The 18403-nt window shown below is 52.2% G+C and overlaps 1 protein-coding gene across 1 annotated transcript; it reads left to right on the top strand.

The window, feature by feature from the left end:
* The first annotated feature begins 634 nt into the window (after window positions 1-634).
* Window positions 635-11229, top strand: LOC147645667 (uncharacterized). The gene is made up of 11 exons (XM_086874366.1): window positions 635-4343; window positions 4800-4837; window positions 5240-5744; window positions 5953-6016; window positions 6343-6391; window positions 7402-7511; window positions 8277-8394; window positions 8787-8886; window positions 9306-9502; window positions 10406-10543; window positions 10996-11229. Exons 1-11 carry the CDS (start codon window positions 3815-3817, stop codon window positions 11086-11088), a joined length of 1941 nt encoding a protein of 646 aa, XP_086730492.1. The 5' UTR covers window positions 635-3814; the 3' UTR covers window positions 11089-11229.
* Window positions 11230-18403: the final 7174 nt, after the last annotated feature.

The raw sequence follows: 18403 nt of genomic DNA, 5'->3' as shown, positions 1-18403 counted from the left end.
CGGCAAATGCCCCATGGCCTCTCCCTTTGGGCAGCAATAAAGTCACTTGCACACCACTCCTCTGGCTCCTTGGGCCACACAAACCTCTGGCGCCGGGAATTTTCCCGCCCAGCCCCGGGCCCAGCGCAGCCACCTCCGGCCTCCCGACACGAAGCGGGACGAGCCAGCGCTGCTCCGCCACCGCCTCCTGCCGAGGCCCCAGCGGGCAAGGAGACCGCGGGCAGCCGCTCCCGCAGCGCCCTCAGCCCAGGGCCAACACGGGCCGGCCACGGCACAAGCCACCCGCCACAGCCCCCTGCCGCCCCCTCCCGGGCCCGCAGCGAGCCCCGAGCCCCCGCAGAACCGAGCGCGGCTCCCACCTGCGATGGCCGGGGCCGCCTCCGAGCTCCGCCGCCGCCTCACCGGGCTCCGGCCGCTGCTGCCGCCGCTGCCGGGCCCGCACAGACGCTCCGGCAATGGCGGCTCTCCTGCCCCACGGCCGCCCTGGGAGCGCCAGCGGGGCCGGGCTTGTCCCCGCTCTGCCCAATCAGCGCGTGCCAGTGCCACGAGTGACGGCAGAAGCAGCCAATGGCAGCCAGCGGCGGGCTCTGCACACGGCACAGCCCCGCCCCGCGCTCTCAGGGCCCGCCCCGGGCTGCGTGAGGGGAAAGGCGGGGATGAGGAACAGCCCTGGAACGGGCCCGGCCCGAGCCGCCATTGAGCTCCCAACACAAACAAAGTTCTCCGCACCTCCCGGCCCGCCTTGCCCAGCCCTGGCTGCTGGGTGCCTCCGGCTCAGCGGGAAACTCTGGAGCCTCATGCACGTCTAATTAGGAGCATCAGTGCATCGCTTTGATTTCCCCCAAAAAAGGGGACCCGCCCTCCAAACCCCTTCAGCTGAGTAGAGGAGAGATTTCTTGCAGAAAACTCGCAAAAATACCAAAACCAAAGCGAAGTGAGCCAGGACCCCCCAGCAGCGCCTCTCTGCCGTCCCAGCTGAAGCCCTCGCTGGCTGCTCCAGGCTGGAGCGGCACACTGGGAGCACTGGGAAGGGGCCCCGGCTCGGGGCGCAGCCCCCGGGGCAGCCCCACGGCCCCCACGGCAGCTCCAAGGCTCCGCCAGCCGGGATGGAACGTGGGACGGGGAGCAGGGGAAGGGACGGGGCTACCGGCGCCGAGGAAACACGAGGGACACCGGGGGCACTTCACGAGCATTTAACGCAAAAGATAAAATCATAAGGGAGACAAAAGCAACAGCACCTGTAGCACCATAGCACAGGGCCACACAAGGACATGTCCCACTGCAGTGGGGTGATGCTGGCCCGAGTCCAGGCACCCACCACAGCTGCTCTCTCACTGCCCTCCACAGCCACACAGGGAGAGAAAATTTAACCAAGGGTTCATGAGTTAAGGACCCGGGACCTTTCCTCATTAAACACAGTCATGGGCAAAACAGGAAATATGAATTGAATTTATTGCCAATAAGCTCAGAGCAGGAGAATAAGAAGACCCTTAAAAGCACCTTCCTTCCACCCCTCCCTCCTACCAACTCTGCATCCTAACCTGGCAGTGCAGGGATACAGGGAATGGAGCCATGGTCAGTTCATCTCCCAGGGCTTTTCCTGCTGTTCAAGGACAGGAGTTGTTCCCCTGCTGCACTCTGGGATCTCTCCCACCAGAGAGGTCTCCAGGAACTTCTCCAACCTGAGTCCATTCCATGGGAGCAGCCCCCTCACAGTGCTGCAGCGTGGGTCACTCTGACACGGGGTCAGACCTTCCAGGACAGGCGGCTCCAGCAGGGACCCCTCTGTCCACAGGTGTCCCCTGGGGTCACAGCCTCATCTCAGGCATTCCCCTGCTCGGGCATGGGCTTCTCCAGGGGCTGTGGGGGGATCTCTGCATTCTGGTGAATCTTCAGGGGCAGTCAATCTGCAATTCCCATTGTTGCTCTGTGTTCTGATGGATATTCCTGCCCCTGTGTTCATCCAGGTGCCCACGGGGAGTCAGGAAGATCTGTTTGGTCAAGGTTGAGCTCTGTGAGAAGCTCTTCCCACACTGGGGACACTCGTAGGGCCTCTCCCCAGTGTGGATGTGTCGGTGCCTGATGAGGGTGCAGTTTTGTGAAGCCCTTCCCGCAGTCAGGGCAGCCTTAGGGCCTCTCCTCTGTGTGAATCCACTGATGTTTGATGAGACCTGAGCTCCTTGGAAATCTCTTCCCACACTCAGGATGCACTGGTGTGCTCCGAGGTTGCATCTCCAGCTGAAGCCCTTTCCACACTCCCCACACATGTAGGGCTTTTCCCCTGTGTGGATCTTCTGGTGACAAATCAGATTGGACATCTCAATGAAGCTCTTACCACATTCCCCACACTCACTGGGGCATTCTCCTGTGTGGATGTTCTGGTGCCAGATCAGGTGGGAGCTGCGATTGAAGCTCTTCCCACATTCCAAGCACTTTCCAGGCTTTTCCCCTGTGTGGATCCTATGGTGGTTAATCAGGACAGAGATCTTCCTGAACCTCTTCCCACACTCCCCACACTCCTAGGGGCTCTCCCCAGTGTGAATCACCTGGTGCCAGATCAGATGGGACCTGTTCTTGAAGCCCTTCCCACACTCCCCAGACTCACAGAGCCATTTCCCAGGGTGGATCCTTTGGTGTTCCCTCAGCTTGAAACTCCAGCTGAAGCCCTTCCCACATTCCAAGCATTTGTGGGGCTTCTCCCTGCCATGAGCTCTCTCCCCCAGCTCTGAGCTCCGGCAGGATCTCCAGATGCCTTCCTGGCACAGGGGGGATCTTTCCTCCTTGCAGCTCCCTGGGCTGAGTTTGCAGCCCCTCCTCATGCAGGATCTCCAGAGCTTTTTCTCTTTCTCCATCTGGCCATGGCTTGGAAATGACAAATCCTGGTTTGGGAGTAACCAAAGTGGGAGTGCCTTGGAGCAGAAGCTCCTCCTACCCAAGTCTATGCCTAGAGCTAAGCAGGAGTCTTGTGTCCATGATAATCTCCAAAATATCAAGATTCAGCCTGAAAAAAACTCCCCCGGGAGTTCCCCATCTCTTGTCTTTACACTTTTAGGCTTCCAGAGGTTTTAGTTCCCTGGGATGATGGGGGTCCAAGGGCTCCAGGGGTTCCCCCTCCTCTGGGGTCCCCCTTAGCGATGATCCAGGGGCTTTTGGGGGTCCATGGGGTCCCTTCTCCCCTGATCTCTGCTTTGAGATCCCAGGGATCCCAGGAGTCTCTCCTCTCCAGGCTCCCACCTCTCCAAGCTGCCAGGGTCCCCCAGCTCTGGGATCGCCCCTCTCTGCTCTCCCCACTCTGGGGGTCCCAGGGGTTCCTCTCCTCTGCTCTCCTGGGGGTCCCCAGGACCAATGTCCTCCCCCAGCCAATACTGGGCAATGGCCATGTGGACCCCAAAGATCCCCCAAGGGGCTCAGCTTTGGGGTCCTGCAAGATCCAAACCTACACACACAGAGGGAAAAAACCTCCCAGGGACGCCAGACAATATTTAGGGCTCAATTCCGCAATCTGCAAGTTCCAAACACACTCCAATAAAAAGACCCTCTCAGGCTCCCCCTGACAGATTTGGGACCAGCTCCCCCTCCCTGCTCACCTGCAGGATGAGGTGGGGGCGATGGGCCCGTGGCCGGGGGTGCTGGGGACACAGGGGGCACTGGAACCTCCAGCTTCTCCTTCTATTCCTGTTCCTGCTCCTCCTTTTCCTTTCTCCCTCCTCCTGCTCCTCCTCCTTCCTAATCCCACCTCCTCCCCAGTTCCTGCCTTCTGTATATTTAAAGTGGAGAACCTTGCTTGTTTTTAGAACTAGAACAAAGATTCCAGATGGAACAAGCCTTGCTGGTTTTATTCAGCAGTATCAGTGACTACAGGTCGTGTTTGCTCTGGTTTGGTGCTGTCCTCGTTCCTCCTCAGTGCTCAGGCTGGGCTATGGGGTGTCCTTGTTTGCTGCATTTTCAGAGTTCCTCTTGGATCCTTTGGGCAATAGGCCGTGCCCTGGGAGGATTCTTTATGCTCCTTTGTGACACAGGAGAAGCTTCCAGGCGGTTTTTGCGTGAGCGGCTGCTGTGGTGTCACAGGAGCGTTGCCACGTCCCCGTGGTGTTCCCGTTGCTGTGGGACACGGAGGCCTCAGTGTCCAGAGCGGCTCTGGGTGCCTGCTCGTTGCCAGAGGATCCTCCTGCCCGAGGCATTCTCAGCAGCCAGCCCAGCCCCTGACGGGTGTCCTTCTGTGCTTGCAGGGGTACAGTCTGCAGACGTGTGCAGCGCAGCCAAAATGATGCAGCAAGTGGTTGCTGCAGTTGGCACTCTGTTCTCTGTGGCTTATTCGGGGTATTTTTTAACCCACTTGGCACGTAAGTTGAGGTTTTCCCTCAGTGCAGCCTCTGTGGCTTTGGGCTTGCTGTGTGCTTTCTGTTCTTTCACTGGAACGGAGTTGACTCTGTGACCAAATTGCCATGAGGACAGGGTTGGTTTGGGAGAGCTCCTGCCAGCAGCTGCAGCTGAAAAAGGGGGTGTCTGCAGCCAGCGGGGCGTGCACAGCATTTGCAATGAGGCCTGGGGGGGTTCTGTTCCCTCAAGCGGGGAGTCTGTGGCAGCGGAGCCTGGAACTCCCTCCGTTTGCTGCTCCAGCCAAGAGCTGACACAGCCCAGTATTTTGTGCTGCTCTCTTGCTTGCTGTGTGAAGGGCCTGTGGCTCCTGGAGGGATGCTGTGAAAGCAAAATGCTCTCTCGGGCTTGCCTTGCTCATTTCCCACCACAGGCAGTTTTTTCCTAACAACATCTGGTTCACGTTCCCTCTCCCATTGCAGCGCACCTCACGCGTGGATCCCCAGCAGCTCCTCCTTCGGTGAGTGGCAAAGGAAGCTTTGGTGTTCAGAATTGCGCAGCAAGTTGTGAGCTCGGCGTGTGGAAGCCGAGTGCCAGCCTGGGAGGCTGAAGGAAAGTTCCTGTAGTGTCTTTGCAGCAGCAGCAGCAGCAAAGAGATCCCTGGCAGTTTTCTCTGTTTCTGCTGAAGAGCTTTTGAAGAGCTGCAGGACTGGTTTTGCAAGCAGAAGATTGCTTGCTGGCTTTAGCCATGGTGGAATATGGAATTCCCAACAATAAGTGGCAATGTCGGCTTTAGCCCATTGTTAGTTTGAACAGCTCTGAACCCTATTTCTGCTTAGTGCAGCTGGATGTGTAGCTGAGGATAAAGAAGGTGATAACTGAGATAGAACTTCTCGTCCCTCACACTCCCGTCTGTCCACAGGGCACCAAAGCAGCATCAGCACCTCCTCTGGCTCCCTCTGCTTGCAAAGAGGAGGCCAAAGAGGAGGAAGAGAGCAGTGAACTTCCCGCTGTTCTGGGAGACGAGGGCGAACACCCCACGGTTTGGGAAAACAACGGCGAGGCTCCCGCGGTGTGTGACAAGGACAGTGGACATCTCCCGGTGGGGGACGAGGACGGTGGACATCCTGTGGCTTGGGAAGAGGAGGGTGAACATCTTCCAGCATGGGAAGCGGACAGAGAATGTCCCATGGCTTGGAAAGATGATGATGAACCTGCAGCTTTTTGGGAAGAGGACAGAGAAGCTGCAGAGTTTTGGGAAGAGGAAAGAGAAGATGCTGTGCTTTGGGAAGAAGATGGAGAACCTCCCTCTGCTCCTGAAGAGGACACTGAAGCTCCCTGTGCTGCAGGATCCTGGGCTGAACATTCTGACAGCAGCACAGCCCTGCAGCCAGAGGGGAGCGGGGAGTGGAGCCTGATGCAGCTGAGTACGTCTGCTCTGTTCCTGTGTGCCAGAGCAGGGTGCTGTGTGTGTGTCTCAGCATCAGCTGCACCCAGGGTTGCTCTGCAGCTGAATGGCACAGGGTCATTTATTGTCCTTCCCCAGCTGAGAGCAAGGGGCTCCCGGCCCCAGGGAGTGGGGCTGCATTCTGGCTCTCATCTGAGAGGGAGCATCTTCCACCTGGTTTCTTTCAGGGAACACCGTGAGCGTGGGGGAGCCTGCCGAGAAATACCTGGAACTGGAGCAGATTGGCCAAGGGTAAGGGCAAGGCAGTTACTTCTGCACAAGCAGGGCCCAGGTATTTTGCTGGTGCAGGATGCAGTGAGAAGTCAGGAGAGCCCCAAACCCCTTCAGACACTGGGGTACGATGCTGCTGCCTCTCAGTGCTGATCAGAATTGATAACTGTGGTCAGAAGGCACCTTGCATGGCAGAGGGCTGGTGGCTGCTGTGCTGTTGTTTGAAGGGTGGATGCACTCGGGTGTTTTGTGAACGCTGCAGGCAGCAGAGATCTCCTGTCTGGGCTGGCTTTCACTGCCAGGGACTAAAGCGCTGCTTCTTTCTTCTCTGCTGTTTTTGTCTCCAGGGCTTTTGGAACCGTTTCCAAAGGACTCGACAGGGCCACGGGAGGAGAGGTCAGTGTCAACACGCCCAGCACGTCTGGCATCTCTCGAGGGCTTTCCCCTCTGCTGGGAGCTGTGGCTGGAGCTGTGGGGCCCAGCAGAGCTTTCCTGCACAGGCTGCTCCTCTGAAGGCAGAGCAGGGTCAGCCTGCAGAGCACAGCTGGGACAGACTTGGTCCTTCTCAAGTGCCCAAAGGAAGGCAAGGAGGGCAGCGGTGTCTGTCAGAGCAGGACACGCTGGCCTGGTCTTCATGTCTAAAAGTGTGAATGCATCAGCTGGTGGAGACTGAGGCCCAATTTACCTTCATCCCAGCCTCGAACAGGAACACTATTTAGCAGTTTTATCATCCTGAGTTTCATCAGGATACCTCAAGGCCTAATTAAGGAGAGATCCTGCTTGGGCTCAGTTTGGGGTTTTAGTTCTACTTCAGCTGTTACCACAGAGCCAGGGAGAGAAATGAGAAGATGGATGTGCAGAGCAAAGCTCTCTCCTAAACCCTGCAGCTGTGTTTGGGTCTGGTGTCAGTGGCAGCTGGGACAGGGATTATCTGAGCAATGGATGTGCACGTTTGCTTTGTTGTGCTATCCCAAACAGAGCAGGGACATTTGAAATCCTGGCCAAATGCCATAGAATTGCTAAAGGGTTCCCGGCTGTTTTGCTCTGTGTGCACAGAAACAGAATTACCTCCTGCTTGCAAAATGTGTTGGAATAATAATCCTAAGAGTGCTGAGGCCATTTGAGAAGACTGTAGGTGCAGAGAATGTTGTTATAGCTTTGAGGCTGACAGCTGAGGGAGCATTTCTGCAGAGCTTACAGAGCCAAATGTCTCTGGCCATGAGTCCTGTAACAGCCCCAGCGAGCAGAGCAATGGGCTGTGGGAATGGCACTTGCTGAGCTCTGGTGTCCCATCCCAAGGCAGTTTGGCACAGCCCGGCTCGCTCGCTCCAAAAAGACTCGCTCCGTGTTTGCTGTGGCCTCCTGCCACAGACTGCTCCAGTTAAAGGTCTGCAATGTCCCTTCAGGTGGCCATCAAGAAAATGAGTCTCAGAGGGCAGAACAGGGAACGAGCTGTGAATGAGGTTGTGGTCCTGAAGGACAAGAAGAACCCCAACATTGTCAACTCTCTGGACAGGTGAGTGCTTCAGGTCTTCTCCCGTGCACAGGCCCTGCGTTCATCTTTCCTGGCATCCCCAGTCTGTAGCCTGTTCTGAAAATGCCTGACCCGGCCATATCTTCCCAGAACAACAGCCTGGCACTTCACTCCTTCCATGTGCTTTTGTTGCTTTGCTTTGGCTTTTTCTTCAACTTCACCCCATTTGCTGTGTTTTACAGCAAGTGCTGATAAACCCTGGTAGAAATTATTTTCCTTGGCTTCTTCTTCCCAGCCCTGTCCCATTGCTGCAGATGCCAGGAAGACCAGGTTCTTGTTTCCAGAAATGCCTCATTTGCCCATTTTTCCATGGCCCTGCCTATTTCTGAAGGGACTTTGTGCAAGGTTTTCCAAGCATTTGACTGCTTTTGCCCCAAGTGCTGCACGGCCTCCTCCCCTGGATAACTCTGGAAGTTGTGTTGCCTTGTTCCGGAGGGAATGGTGGAACTGATGAGTTCAGATGCTGAAGCAGCTGGGGACAAGTGTTGTGGTTCCACATTGAGCTGGGCTGTTGCTAAAGTGCATTTTTCACCTGCTTGCCATCTAAGGCCTCTCCTTTCTCCCGGGTGCCTCCTTCTCCTTTAGCCTGGGCAGATTCCAAGGCCTGTGCAGCCTGGCAGGAATGTCTCTCCATCTGATTCTGTCCTCATTGACAAGTGACCTGGGAACAAAACTCCACTCTGGGCTTTTCCCTGGGGGAATTGAGCAATGCACATTCATCTCTGTGCCATTGTTCTCCTCTTCCAGCTTCCTTGTTGATGGAGATCTCTGGCTGGTGATGGAATACATGGATGGAGGAACTTTGCAGGACGTTGTCAGACAGACACGCATGGCTGAAGGAGAGATGGCAGCTGTCAGTCAGGAGGTGAGGGATCCTGCTTGTGCTTCCCATGGCTGGGACACCATGGTCCTTCCAAAGAGGCTGTGAGAGCAGAGTGGCTCCATGCTCAGGCCTTTGTTTCTGTGTTGTTTTTATGAGCTGGAGAGGAAAGAGCCTCTGAAGTGAATGGCCTGCAAATATCACTGCATTTCTACTCTGTTCTTGTCTTCTTTCCTGCTGTTGTGGTACTCTTTGTCTTTTTTGGATCTGATTTGCTGCTCTCAGCTTCGCCTTGAACCTTTTGCCTGGAGTTTGTCTGCCCTGCACTCCTGGGCTGTCACAGCAAAGTTGCTGCTGGCAGAATTCTAAACTGTCCTTTCTTGTGTGGTATATTCCGGCCTCTGATTTTTTCCCTCGTGTTTCTTGTTGTCTCTCAGTGTCTGCAGGGCCTGGATTTCCTCCATTCCAACCGGGTGATCCACCGAGATCTGAAGAGCTCCAACATCCTTCTGGGAATGGACGGCTCTGTCAAGCTGGGTGGGTGTTCCTGGCCAGGCACGGCGCTCCTGGGGTGCGGCTGTGGGGCTGCTTCCCAGTGAGGGCCAGAGCCCCACAAGTGCTGCTGGTGGCACTGCCCGGCCCCTGCTGCCAGCTGAGAGCGGCTGCCCCGTGCAGAGAGCTCAGGAGAGGAGCAGGCTGTCAGGAGTGCCTTTGCTCTGGGAATGGCCCTCCCAGAGGGGCAGGAGTTGCAATCTAAAGCTTCAAAGGAAATCAGTAAAAGCCAAGCATGAAAGCTGAGGGCTTCTTTAAGGGTCCAGTTCCATCTTTCCTTGGCTACAGCCCTGAGGACATTTCCAGCTGGATTCAGCACTGCATTCCCAGACTGAGAGTGGGGAATCTTTGTGCTTGGTTTCCTCATTGCAGCTGCCTTTGACAGTGCTTGTTTCTGTCCTCAGCTGATTTTGGCCTCTGTGCTCAGCTCAGCCCTGAGCAGGACCAGTGCAGCTCCATGGTGGGCACTGCTCACTGGATGGCCCCAGAAGTTGTGACCAGTTCTCCTTACGGCCCCAAGGTGGACATCTGGTCCTTTGGCATTGTGACCATCGAGATGGTGGAAGGAGAACCTCCTTACTTCCAGCAAACGGGGGCCATGGTAAGAGGCAAATTCTCCAGGCTTTGCAGAGGCCTGTGAGCACAGGGTGACCCTGCACTGGGAGGAGCAGCTGGAGGTTTCTGCACATCGCAAAGGGAATTCCCACAGCACCTGAGCCTGAACACAGACAAATATTCTGCAGTCTCCAGCAACAATTTGCTTTGGCATTTAAGTTGTTGCAGCTCTTGTGAGGATCACCCAAATACATGAAGCAAGTGCATCAGCTCTAATGTTGTCTTGTAGAAAACCCCAAACCAACCCCAACACCCACACCCAAACCCAACAAGATTTCTGGAGGAGTTTCTAAAAGAGGTTTTGTGAGATGAACTCCCCCTGGCTCTTCTCACTGGGAAACTTGTCTAAAACATGAAGATGATTGTTTAACATCCCCACACTCTAACATATTTCTTTCCTTCCTTTTACTTTCTCTGTGTCACCAGGCCTGAGCTTTCAGCCACACAAACCTGCTGTTCCTTGCCTGGCAGTTTCTGGCATGGGGCAACAGGAATGCTTTTACTTGAGGGTCAGTGGCACTGCAGAGATGCATTTGATGTAAGAATCCCTTAAAATAACACAGGCAGACCACACTAACTCTTGAAAATGGCCTGTAAAGCTGGCGTCTGTATTTGGAGAAGCAAAATGGGCTATTTCTGATGGAGGTTCCTGCTGACAAAGTCAGCCAATGCAGTCGGCTCTGAAGGCAAGATCATTTGGATGTTGCAATGGCTGTGGCTGCACCAGGGTTTGGGTTTTTTGGCTGGCCCAGAAGAATGAGCTGTGAGCAGCAGCATCTGTGCCAGGGAGGAAAGTGCCCGGGGAGCTGGGGCAGAGAAAGCGGGCTGGATGTGAGCACGTGTGGGTGTGGAGGAAGCTGTCAGAGCGCTGTGTTTGCTTTTCCTGCAGGCCCGCGCTCTGATCCGGCAGAACGGGAGCCCGCAGCTGCAGGAGCCCAGGCGCCTGTCGGCTCTGCTGCGGGACTTCCTCGAGTGCAGCCTGGAGCCGGACGAGGAGCGGCGCTTCTCTGCCCAGGAGCTGCTGCAGGTGAATGCCAAGCGGCTGCGGGGGAAACGGCAGCGCCAGGGAGGGCTTTTCTTGTGGGGCCCCCCTCCCATCATCTCCAGTCCCGCTGCTTTTCACACGCAAAGCCAGCAGAATCCTCGCCTGCTTTGGCTTGGCAGGCTCCTGTCGAGCTCATCTGGAGCTGGTGCCCCGCCACGAGCGGGGACATCTTCAAGCACATCAGGTGGCTCAGAGCCCTGCCTGACCTGAGCCTGGATGTTTCCAGGGAGGAGCCACCTCCCACATCTCTGGGCTCCCTCTCTCAGTGTTTCCCCACTCTCCTGCTACAGCAATTCTTCTTTACATCTAATCTGAGCCTGCTTCCCTCTCTTGACTTTCAAACCATTCCCCTTTGTCCCGTTGCAACAGAGCCTGTGAGGAACTTGAGTCTGGAAAGTAACAGTTCATTTCTTTCTTTTTTATCCCTTGGGCAGCACCCATTTTTGTCATCAGCCAAGCCTCTCTCCAGCCTGACCCCTCTGATCACTGCAGCAAAGCAACTGAGGGAGCAGCGCAGGAGGAGATGAAGCCCTTGACGAGAGCTTTTCGTTGTAGTAGTTAGGACAAGTAGTTAGTTATGTTAGTTAACACTGTTAGTTAGTTAGAGTAGGTTAGGACAGCCTGTTTGTTATGGCAGTTATTTGAATAAAATCTCTGTTAAACCTCAATCCCTTGAGGTGTCCTGTCCTTCTCCCGCTGTGACTCAGCTGCCCGGAGCACTGCGAGGGGAGAGCGGGCCCAGCCTCGCCCAGAGCTGAGCCCCAGCAGAGCCTGGCAGAGCCCAGAGCAGCCTCGGCATCTGCAGAGTCAGCCTGGAAGGAGGCGCTTGGAGCCTTCTGGGCTGCAGCCGGCTCTTGCTTACAAACTGTGTGCGCTGGAAAATGCCTCTGGTTCTGCGGGAGGGCAGAAGGGGCCCGGGGAAGGCCCAAGTGCTCCATGCAAGGGAAAAACTTGCCCTGTGTTTGTGAGAAATAACTATGTTGTTGTTGCCCTTTGCTATTATGTGCTGGCTTTTGCAAATTATTATAATCACAACGATTTTGATATAGCACAGTTTGTAATCACTTTTAACTGCTTTTGATATAGTAGTGTTATAAATGACTTTCAAATTTCCAAACAATCAAATTTAATTAATTGATAACATAGCTTAATAAATTGGATACAAAATAATAAAAGAATAGAATTTAGTAAAAAAGAGATACAATTTAGTAGATATATTCAGATACATATTTATATATATATATATATATATATATATATATATATATATATGTGAATATAATTGGCCAGTGGTTACAAATGCTTAAGGCATAAGCAAAACCGACTGGGGTGTGGGGGGTTCTTCTCACCTCACCTCACGTACGAAACAAAGCACTTCAAGCTAAACTTATATACTGTATGCTTATACATATTCATTAATGTTTCCCATAAGTTTCCTCCTTTTTCTGATTTTACTGACCGTTTATTTTCTAAACTACATCCTGTACCTTAATTTTGACGTGTAACATCTGCAAAGGGGTACATCTGCTTTGTAACACTAATTCTTGATCGTTTCTAATGATAACTTTAGTAACAGTTGCAATTTAAGTAGCACGAATCAATTCCATTTATTACACTGGGAATGGGGAACCCCTGCACTTCCATTTCCGGGCAAACCCCCCTTCCTGGGCACAGGGACCCCCTTGAACTTTCATTTCGGGGCACTGGGAACCCTGGAACTCCCTTACCCACCCCCAAAAACCCCTGCACCCCCTTATCTGGAACCTGGAATCCCCTGAACACCCATTCTCGGGAATGGAAACCTCCCAGAACCCCCATTTCTGGGCACCAGAACCCCCATGAACCTCCATTTTCAGGCACCGGGACCCCTTGAACCCCAGAACAGAGGAAGGGATCCCCCTGAACTCCCATTCCGCTGCAGCAGGACCCCCGTGCACCCCTGTATCCAGGACTGGAACCCTCCCAAACCCCCCATCCTCACACCCTGGGACCCCCCTGCAGCCAAGCCAGGCTGTTACCCCCCTGTTTTGTTGGTATAACCCAAAGTTATCTCCTCCCCTGCCCTGCCTATCATTGTATCCCAACCCCTTTTTCCAGCACCTTCCCTATCAATCTTGTCCACCCTGCCCCTTGTTCCCAAATGTCCCCTGTCAATCCTGCCTTATGCCAACCCCCTGCTTGGACGTCCCCTTTGGAAATCCCCTAATCCACAGCACCCCATTGGTCCATGTGTCCTATTCCCCTCCCCAGGATATCCCTCACTGGTTGAAATTGTATCCACCCCTGGGCCCTCCCCATATATAAATTGCTGTACGCTTGTGTTCTGTGTCTTTTGTCCCTGGACCCTTGGGAGACTAAACCTTTCTCTGAACCCCAATATAAAAGACCTTCCCCCCATTCTTGCCTCCACACTGTGTCTGACAGCTGTTAAGTGCTCTAAGCCACATCTCGGGTCATCCTGCTCCTGAGGTGTGTTCCACTCCTGGCGTGGAGCTGAGGAAGAGCTGACCGGCCTTGGCACCATTTCACACCCAGCTGATCCCAGTGTGTCCCCACTCTCTCCCAGGGCCCTCCAGCGTGTCCATCTCGCTGGTGCCCTTGAGCTGGAGCCAGCAGCTCCTGGTGCTGCTGGAAACCGCCCCCGGCAATGCGGGCTCAGCTCCAGCTGCCAGGTGGAGCACGGCAGCCTGGAGCACCCCCTGAGCCAGCACTGGGGCACAGCCCGGCCCCCACAGCGTCGGGGACAGAAGGGGAGGCACTGGGGGGGCCCAGAGGGGGATTAGGGTGTGCTGGGAGGAACTGGGAGGGAGTTTGAGATGGCCTGGTTTAAACTGGGGAAGGGATTGAGGTGCTTAGGATGGCTGGGAAGGGGTTTGAAGGATGTTGGGGAGGGTGGGATGGGTTTCTGGGGGTCCTGGTGGACACTGGGAGGGAGTTTGGGGGTGCTGGGTGTCACTGGGAGGGATTTGAGTGAGCCTGGAGGGACTGGAAGGAGATTGGGCATTGGAAAACAGGGATTAGGATGAGGTTGGTTGTGCTGGGAAGAGACTGGAAGGAGTCTTGATGAGTCCTGGTGGGGCTGGGAAGGGACTGGGAGAGGGTCTGGGGGTCCAGGGGCAGTGGGGGGAAATTGGGAGGGGGCTGTGGGATCCTGAGAGGAACAGGAGGGGCTTTGGTGGGTCCTGGGGAGGCTGGGAAGAGCCTGGCAGTGATTTACCAAAATAGCGATATTGATCCGGTATCAACATCAATCTGTTAATGGACAAAATCCTCTCCAACAGTTTAAAGTTACAAAGTGGATGTTTAATCACAGCACTGGGTGAGTGTGGGACTCACGCCTTAATATGCACTGCAAGTTCACAAAAGATTCCAGTGTTTATTTATTTACAGAAGTCTTAAAATATCTAAAATACTAATACATATTAATACTAATGCATATGCATAATGCTAACACTTCCCATTCCCCAGGTTTGATTAAAATGCACGGTAATGATTTAAAAAGTCATTATGCCTGCATGGTGGGCTCCTTAATTTGAGGAGGGGGTCATTTTGGCATGTAGTGGTCATCAAGAGATGAAGGAAAACCGTTCTTCCTCACTCTCACCTTTCTACCTTTACAATGGTTGACATTACAAATAACATTTGGTACAATTCCAATTTCCTTCCTTGTGACTTTTAAATGGGTTTCCAGATGTAAGGTCTGTGATCTTCCTGAACCCGTTTATCAGTTTCTCTTTTCACATTATAAGCACAGCTGACCAAACATACAATGACAAGTAATTTTTTACCTAAGTTCAAGATTCATGAACTCAAATCCTGCTTCTCACTTAAATCATTAACTCTAACTAGTTCCAGCAAGGCCTATCTCTAGCCATAATCTCTAATTTTTCTCTAATTCTTAATTGTTTAAAATTAGTGACTCCAAAAGAGGTTTCAGAGGGTCCTGCGTGGGCTGGGAGAGACTGGGAGGGTCCTTGGAAAGGCTTGGGATGTCTGTGAGAGGTTTTGGGGGTCCTGACCCTGGCAGTTGCCCCAGGGATGCGTGAAATGCCACCCGCAGCAAGATGCTGACGGGGACCGGGGGCTCCACGTTGGCCTTCATCTTCCTGGCACTGGGGCTCGGCTTCTGCCTGTGCAGGAAGGTGAGGTGGGGTCACGGGGGTCGTGTCCTCCCTCCCCACAGAGTGTGTGTGCTCCCCTCTGGGCCCCCAAGCCCGGTGTCACCCCCTTTTCTCTGCCCACACAGCTCCTGAGGCAAAAGGTTCTTGAAGATTCAAAGTCAACAATTCCCACTGTCATTCTGTATCCTGTTGGATTTTCATTCCCCTGCTTTCATCCAGGTGCCCATAGGGAGCCAGGAAGATGTGGAGCCTCCCAGCCAGGTGTCTTCCCAACACGCATCACCAGGACCACGGATCACCAGGGCTCTGCCCAACGGGGGTCACTGGGGATCATCCAACACCCATCCTCCCATGGGTGATGGAGCTGGAGCAGCGCACGAAGCTCTTCCCGCACTCGGGGCACTCGCAGGGCTTCCCTTACTGGTGACTCCGTTGGTGTCAAGGTTGAGCTGGTGGAGAAGCTCTTCCCACACTGGGGACACTCGTAGGGCCTCTCCCCAGTGTGGATGCGCCGGTGGACGGTGAGGTGGCCGTTGTACTGGAAGCTCTTCCCGCAGTCGGGGCAGCGGAAGGGCCTCTCGTCTGTGTGAATCCGCTCATGTTTGAGAACATCAGAGCTGCGCTGAAACGTCTTCCCACACTCGGGACACTCGAAGGGCCTCTCCCCAGTGTGGATGAGCTGGTGTGCCCTCAGGTAGGAGCTCCACCCAAAGCTCTTCCCACATTCCAAGCAGGTGTAGGGCCGTTCCCCTGTGTGGATCACCTGGTGTGTCATCAGGTTAAGATGTGTTGGTGAAGCTCTTCCCGCATTTCCCACACTCGTAGGGCTTTTCCCCAGTGTGAATCACCTGGTGCTGGATCAGTTGGGAGCTCCACCTGAAACCCTTCCCACATTCCAAGCACTTGTGGGGCTTTTCCTCCAGCTCTGAGCTCCGGCTGGATCTCTGGCCGTGTTCCTGGCACTGGGGGGATCTTTCCTCCTCGGAGCTCCCTGGACTGGATTTGCAGACCCTCCTTGTGCGGCATCTCTGGGGCTTTTTCTTCTCTTCCATCTCAACATAGTTTGGTGTTGAAAGACCCCCGAGCTGTTCACCAGTCTTAACAGAAGTAATTGTGAATGCCGTTTATTTCTATTATTAACACACCTTTTATAGGGTTCTACAGGGTCTGCGGGCAGAGCAAGTTACTATTGGCTAACACACACAGGTTTACATTCTTATCCTTGTACACAAGGATATTGTTTTGCTTTACTCTCTCTTCTGCAGGCAAGTTTCAAGGATTTCAGCCCTTAATATCACGACTTATTTCAAAGACTGGTTTGTGCAGACAGGCCTTTACTAATATATAAAATATAGCAACAATTCCCCCTTTCACTTTTTGCACAAACCAGGCTTTGGATGTGACTCATTCTATAGTTTCATGAAGCCAAGATAACACACAACTTAGACTTTCATCCCCATTAACATTATAAGTAAAGTCCGTCCCCCTTCTAGCGCAAGAGACCTCAACCATCCAGTGATGCCCCAGCTGGAGAACCAACTTCCAATGGGGTCACTATCTTCTTTCAGGGCATGTAACCCACCCTGTAGCTGCTGCAGTTGCCCATGGATGGAAACGGAATGATCAGTAAGATTCAGACAGCACATGCCTTCAAACTCCCCACAACCATGTCCTTGTGCTAAGAGCAAAAAGTCAATTGTGGCTCGATTTTGTAATACTGCATGACATACACTACTCACATCAGCTGAAAGCTCACTTAACATTGTGGATGTTAAGTTCAATTTTTTCTTAATCTAACAAGCGAGCCTTTTTAGAGTTGCTAAGCTTTAATTCATTCAGGCTTCACTTTGACTGACTGATGTTTTTTATTTTATCAACTACATTCAGCAATTGGTGTAAGCTTGGATGGAAACAAAGTAAGTTTCCCAAAATAACAGAGTTTTCTATGTGGATTAGCAGGAATCTCATTCCATGCTCTATCTCCACAGATTAGGAATATGGAACTAATTAATCGCTTTGGTAATTGTTCTGTGAGATTGCACCACTAATAAAGGCTTTACTTACAATGGTAGTAACGAGATCAGCTACAGGGTTGTCTGCAGCCCAGTGCTGCATTACTTTGTTAGAATGACGTTTTGTCGGGGGTTCAAACATTATCCATCCACCTGAGGTATTGGTGGAACCTAACAAATCTAATTCTTCTGGGGGGCCCTATGGTAACATTGAGAACTTTGATAATTTTTGCTTGCCAGCAGGCTTCAAGTTGTCTTAATGTGAAGCCAACAGTGCAATTGCACTCTTGCAACATTGCAAATTGATTCAGTCAAGTCTCATTTCTAACTAAACCTTTAAATGCTGCTTGAGGATCCCATTCAGGGACTCCTATGAGACAGGTGTGAAAGGATCTCCAGGTGTGGCTAGGCTCACACACATTGACCTTTGGCCAGTTCAGTGTGCCAGAGTGACCCATATGTTCTGTCACTTTTGGATGTTAGTTAGCAGACAGTTGGTCAGGACTATACACAACACAATTACCATAAGCACTTTGTTCCATGTAAATGACACCATACTTACAAACTCACAGCTAAACTTTAACGTTAAATGAACTTTCACAGATGCTAGCTCTTGAAGGGGGAAATGCTTATACTTTATACTAATTTATACTAATATAACTACTGCTATACAGGCTAAACTCTTTATCTTAAACTATCTAACTACTTTTATCACATGTGCTCTGGTATATATGTAGTCTAAGCATGAAAGCAATTTGCTGAAAGGGTAAACACACAACTACAGTTTGCTTTATATACAGTTAGATGGAGTCTCTACACTTTTCTTAGATCTTCTACAGAATTTCCTTCACAAACAGATCATGATTTAACACAATTCAGTCTTGGAACGTTCACTGCTCCCTTGATGTCAGCTGGCAGCTGATCGGTGACTGAGGGCTTTGATGTTCAGGTTGTTCTTCACATCCTTCTAAATCTTAAAACAAAAGATAACTGAAAAATTGGTAGAGACACAACATCATAATAACAACATAAAATTTCTGTTGGCAACTGTCTGTGTAGTGCTCAGACACAACTGTGTCCTGACAGCTCCACTTCTGATCCATGTCTGGAGTACCAAGGCTGTGTGGTGACTTCTCTGTTCACTGGATCTCGTGTGTTCAGAGGCAGACAGTCTGGTCAGATGGACAGGTGACCTTTTTGAACCTGTCAACAAAACACAGACACTTCTTCCTTTGAAGTTAATGAATTACACTAATCAAATGCTATTAGGGCATCAATTTCCCCCGTTTGTTTTTTTTTTTTTAAATAAAAATGAGATGCACTTCTGTTATACACATCAACATTAACACAAAACCATATACAATTAGTAAGAACCTATAGCAGTTAAAAATCAATTAAATCATAAACATTATTAATAACATATGTAATATAAAACTACTATTAATTACTAAAACACTGCACCAGCATCCCATAGTTAGCAAACAAACAGAAACAAAAAATCATCAGTGAAGGATTGGATCACCACCTCCGGAAATGATTCTCCAAGCCCACTTCAAAATTGATCCAGCTGTCATATTAATAGGGTCAAATTGCTGAGTCAAAAAGTGACTCAAATACTGATTTGGGACAGAAAACATCTGGATCTGCTGGCAAACTTTCCGTCCAGGTAAAGTCAAGGCTTGGCCAGGGCCTGGCTTTAAACTGGAAAG

The sequence above is a fragment of the Cyanistes caeruleus genome, unplaced genomic scaffold, assembly GCF_971803275.1.
Source record: "Cyanistes caeruleus unplaced genomic scaffold, bCyaCae1.hap1.1 HAP1_SCAFFOLD_198, whole genome shotgun sequence".
Lineage (NCBI taxonomy): Eukaryota > Metazoa > Chordata > Aves > Passeriformes > Paridae > Cyanistes > Cyanistes caeruleus.
Note: the sequence above shows the minus strand (reverse complement) of the source record. Positions and strands in the feature narration are given on the sequence as shown.

Coding starts and splice junctions, on each gene's coding strand:
- LOC147645667 (XM_086874366.1), top strand. CDS start 3,815: ATGGAACAAGCCTTGCTGGTTTTATTCAGCAGTATCAGTGACTACAGG. Junction 4,344..4,799: donor TTTTTTAACCCACTTGGCAC/GTAAGTTGAGGT, acceptor CTCCCATTGCAG/CGCACCTCACGCGTGGATCC. Junction 8,887..9,305: donor GGACGGCTCTGTCAAGCTGG/GTGGGTGTTCCT, acceptor TTCTGTCCTCAG/CTGATTTTGGCCTCTGTGCT.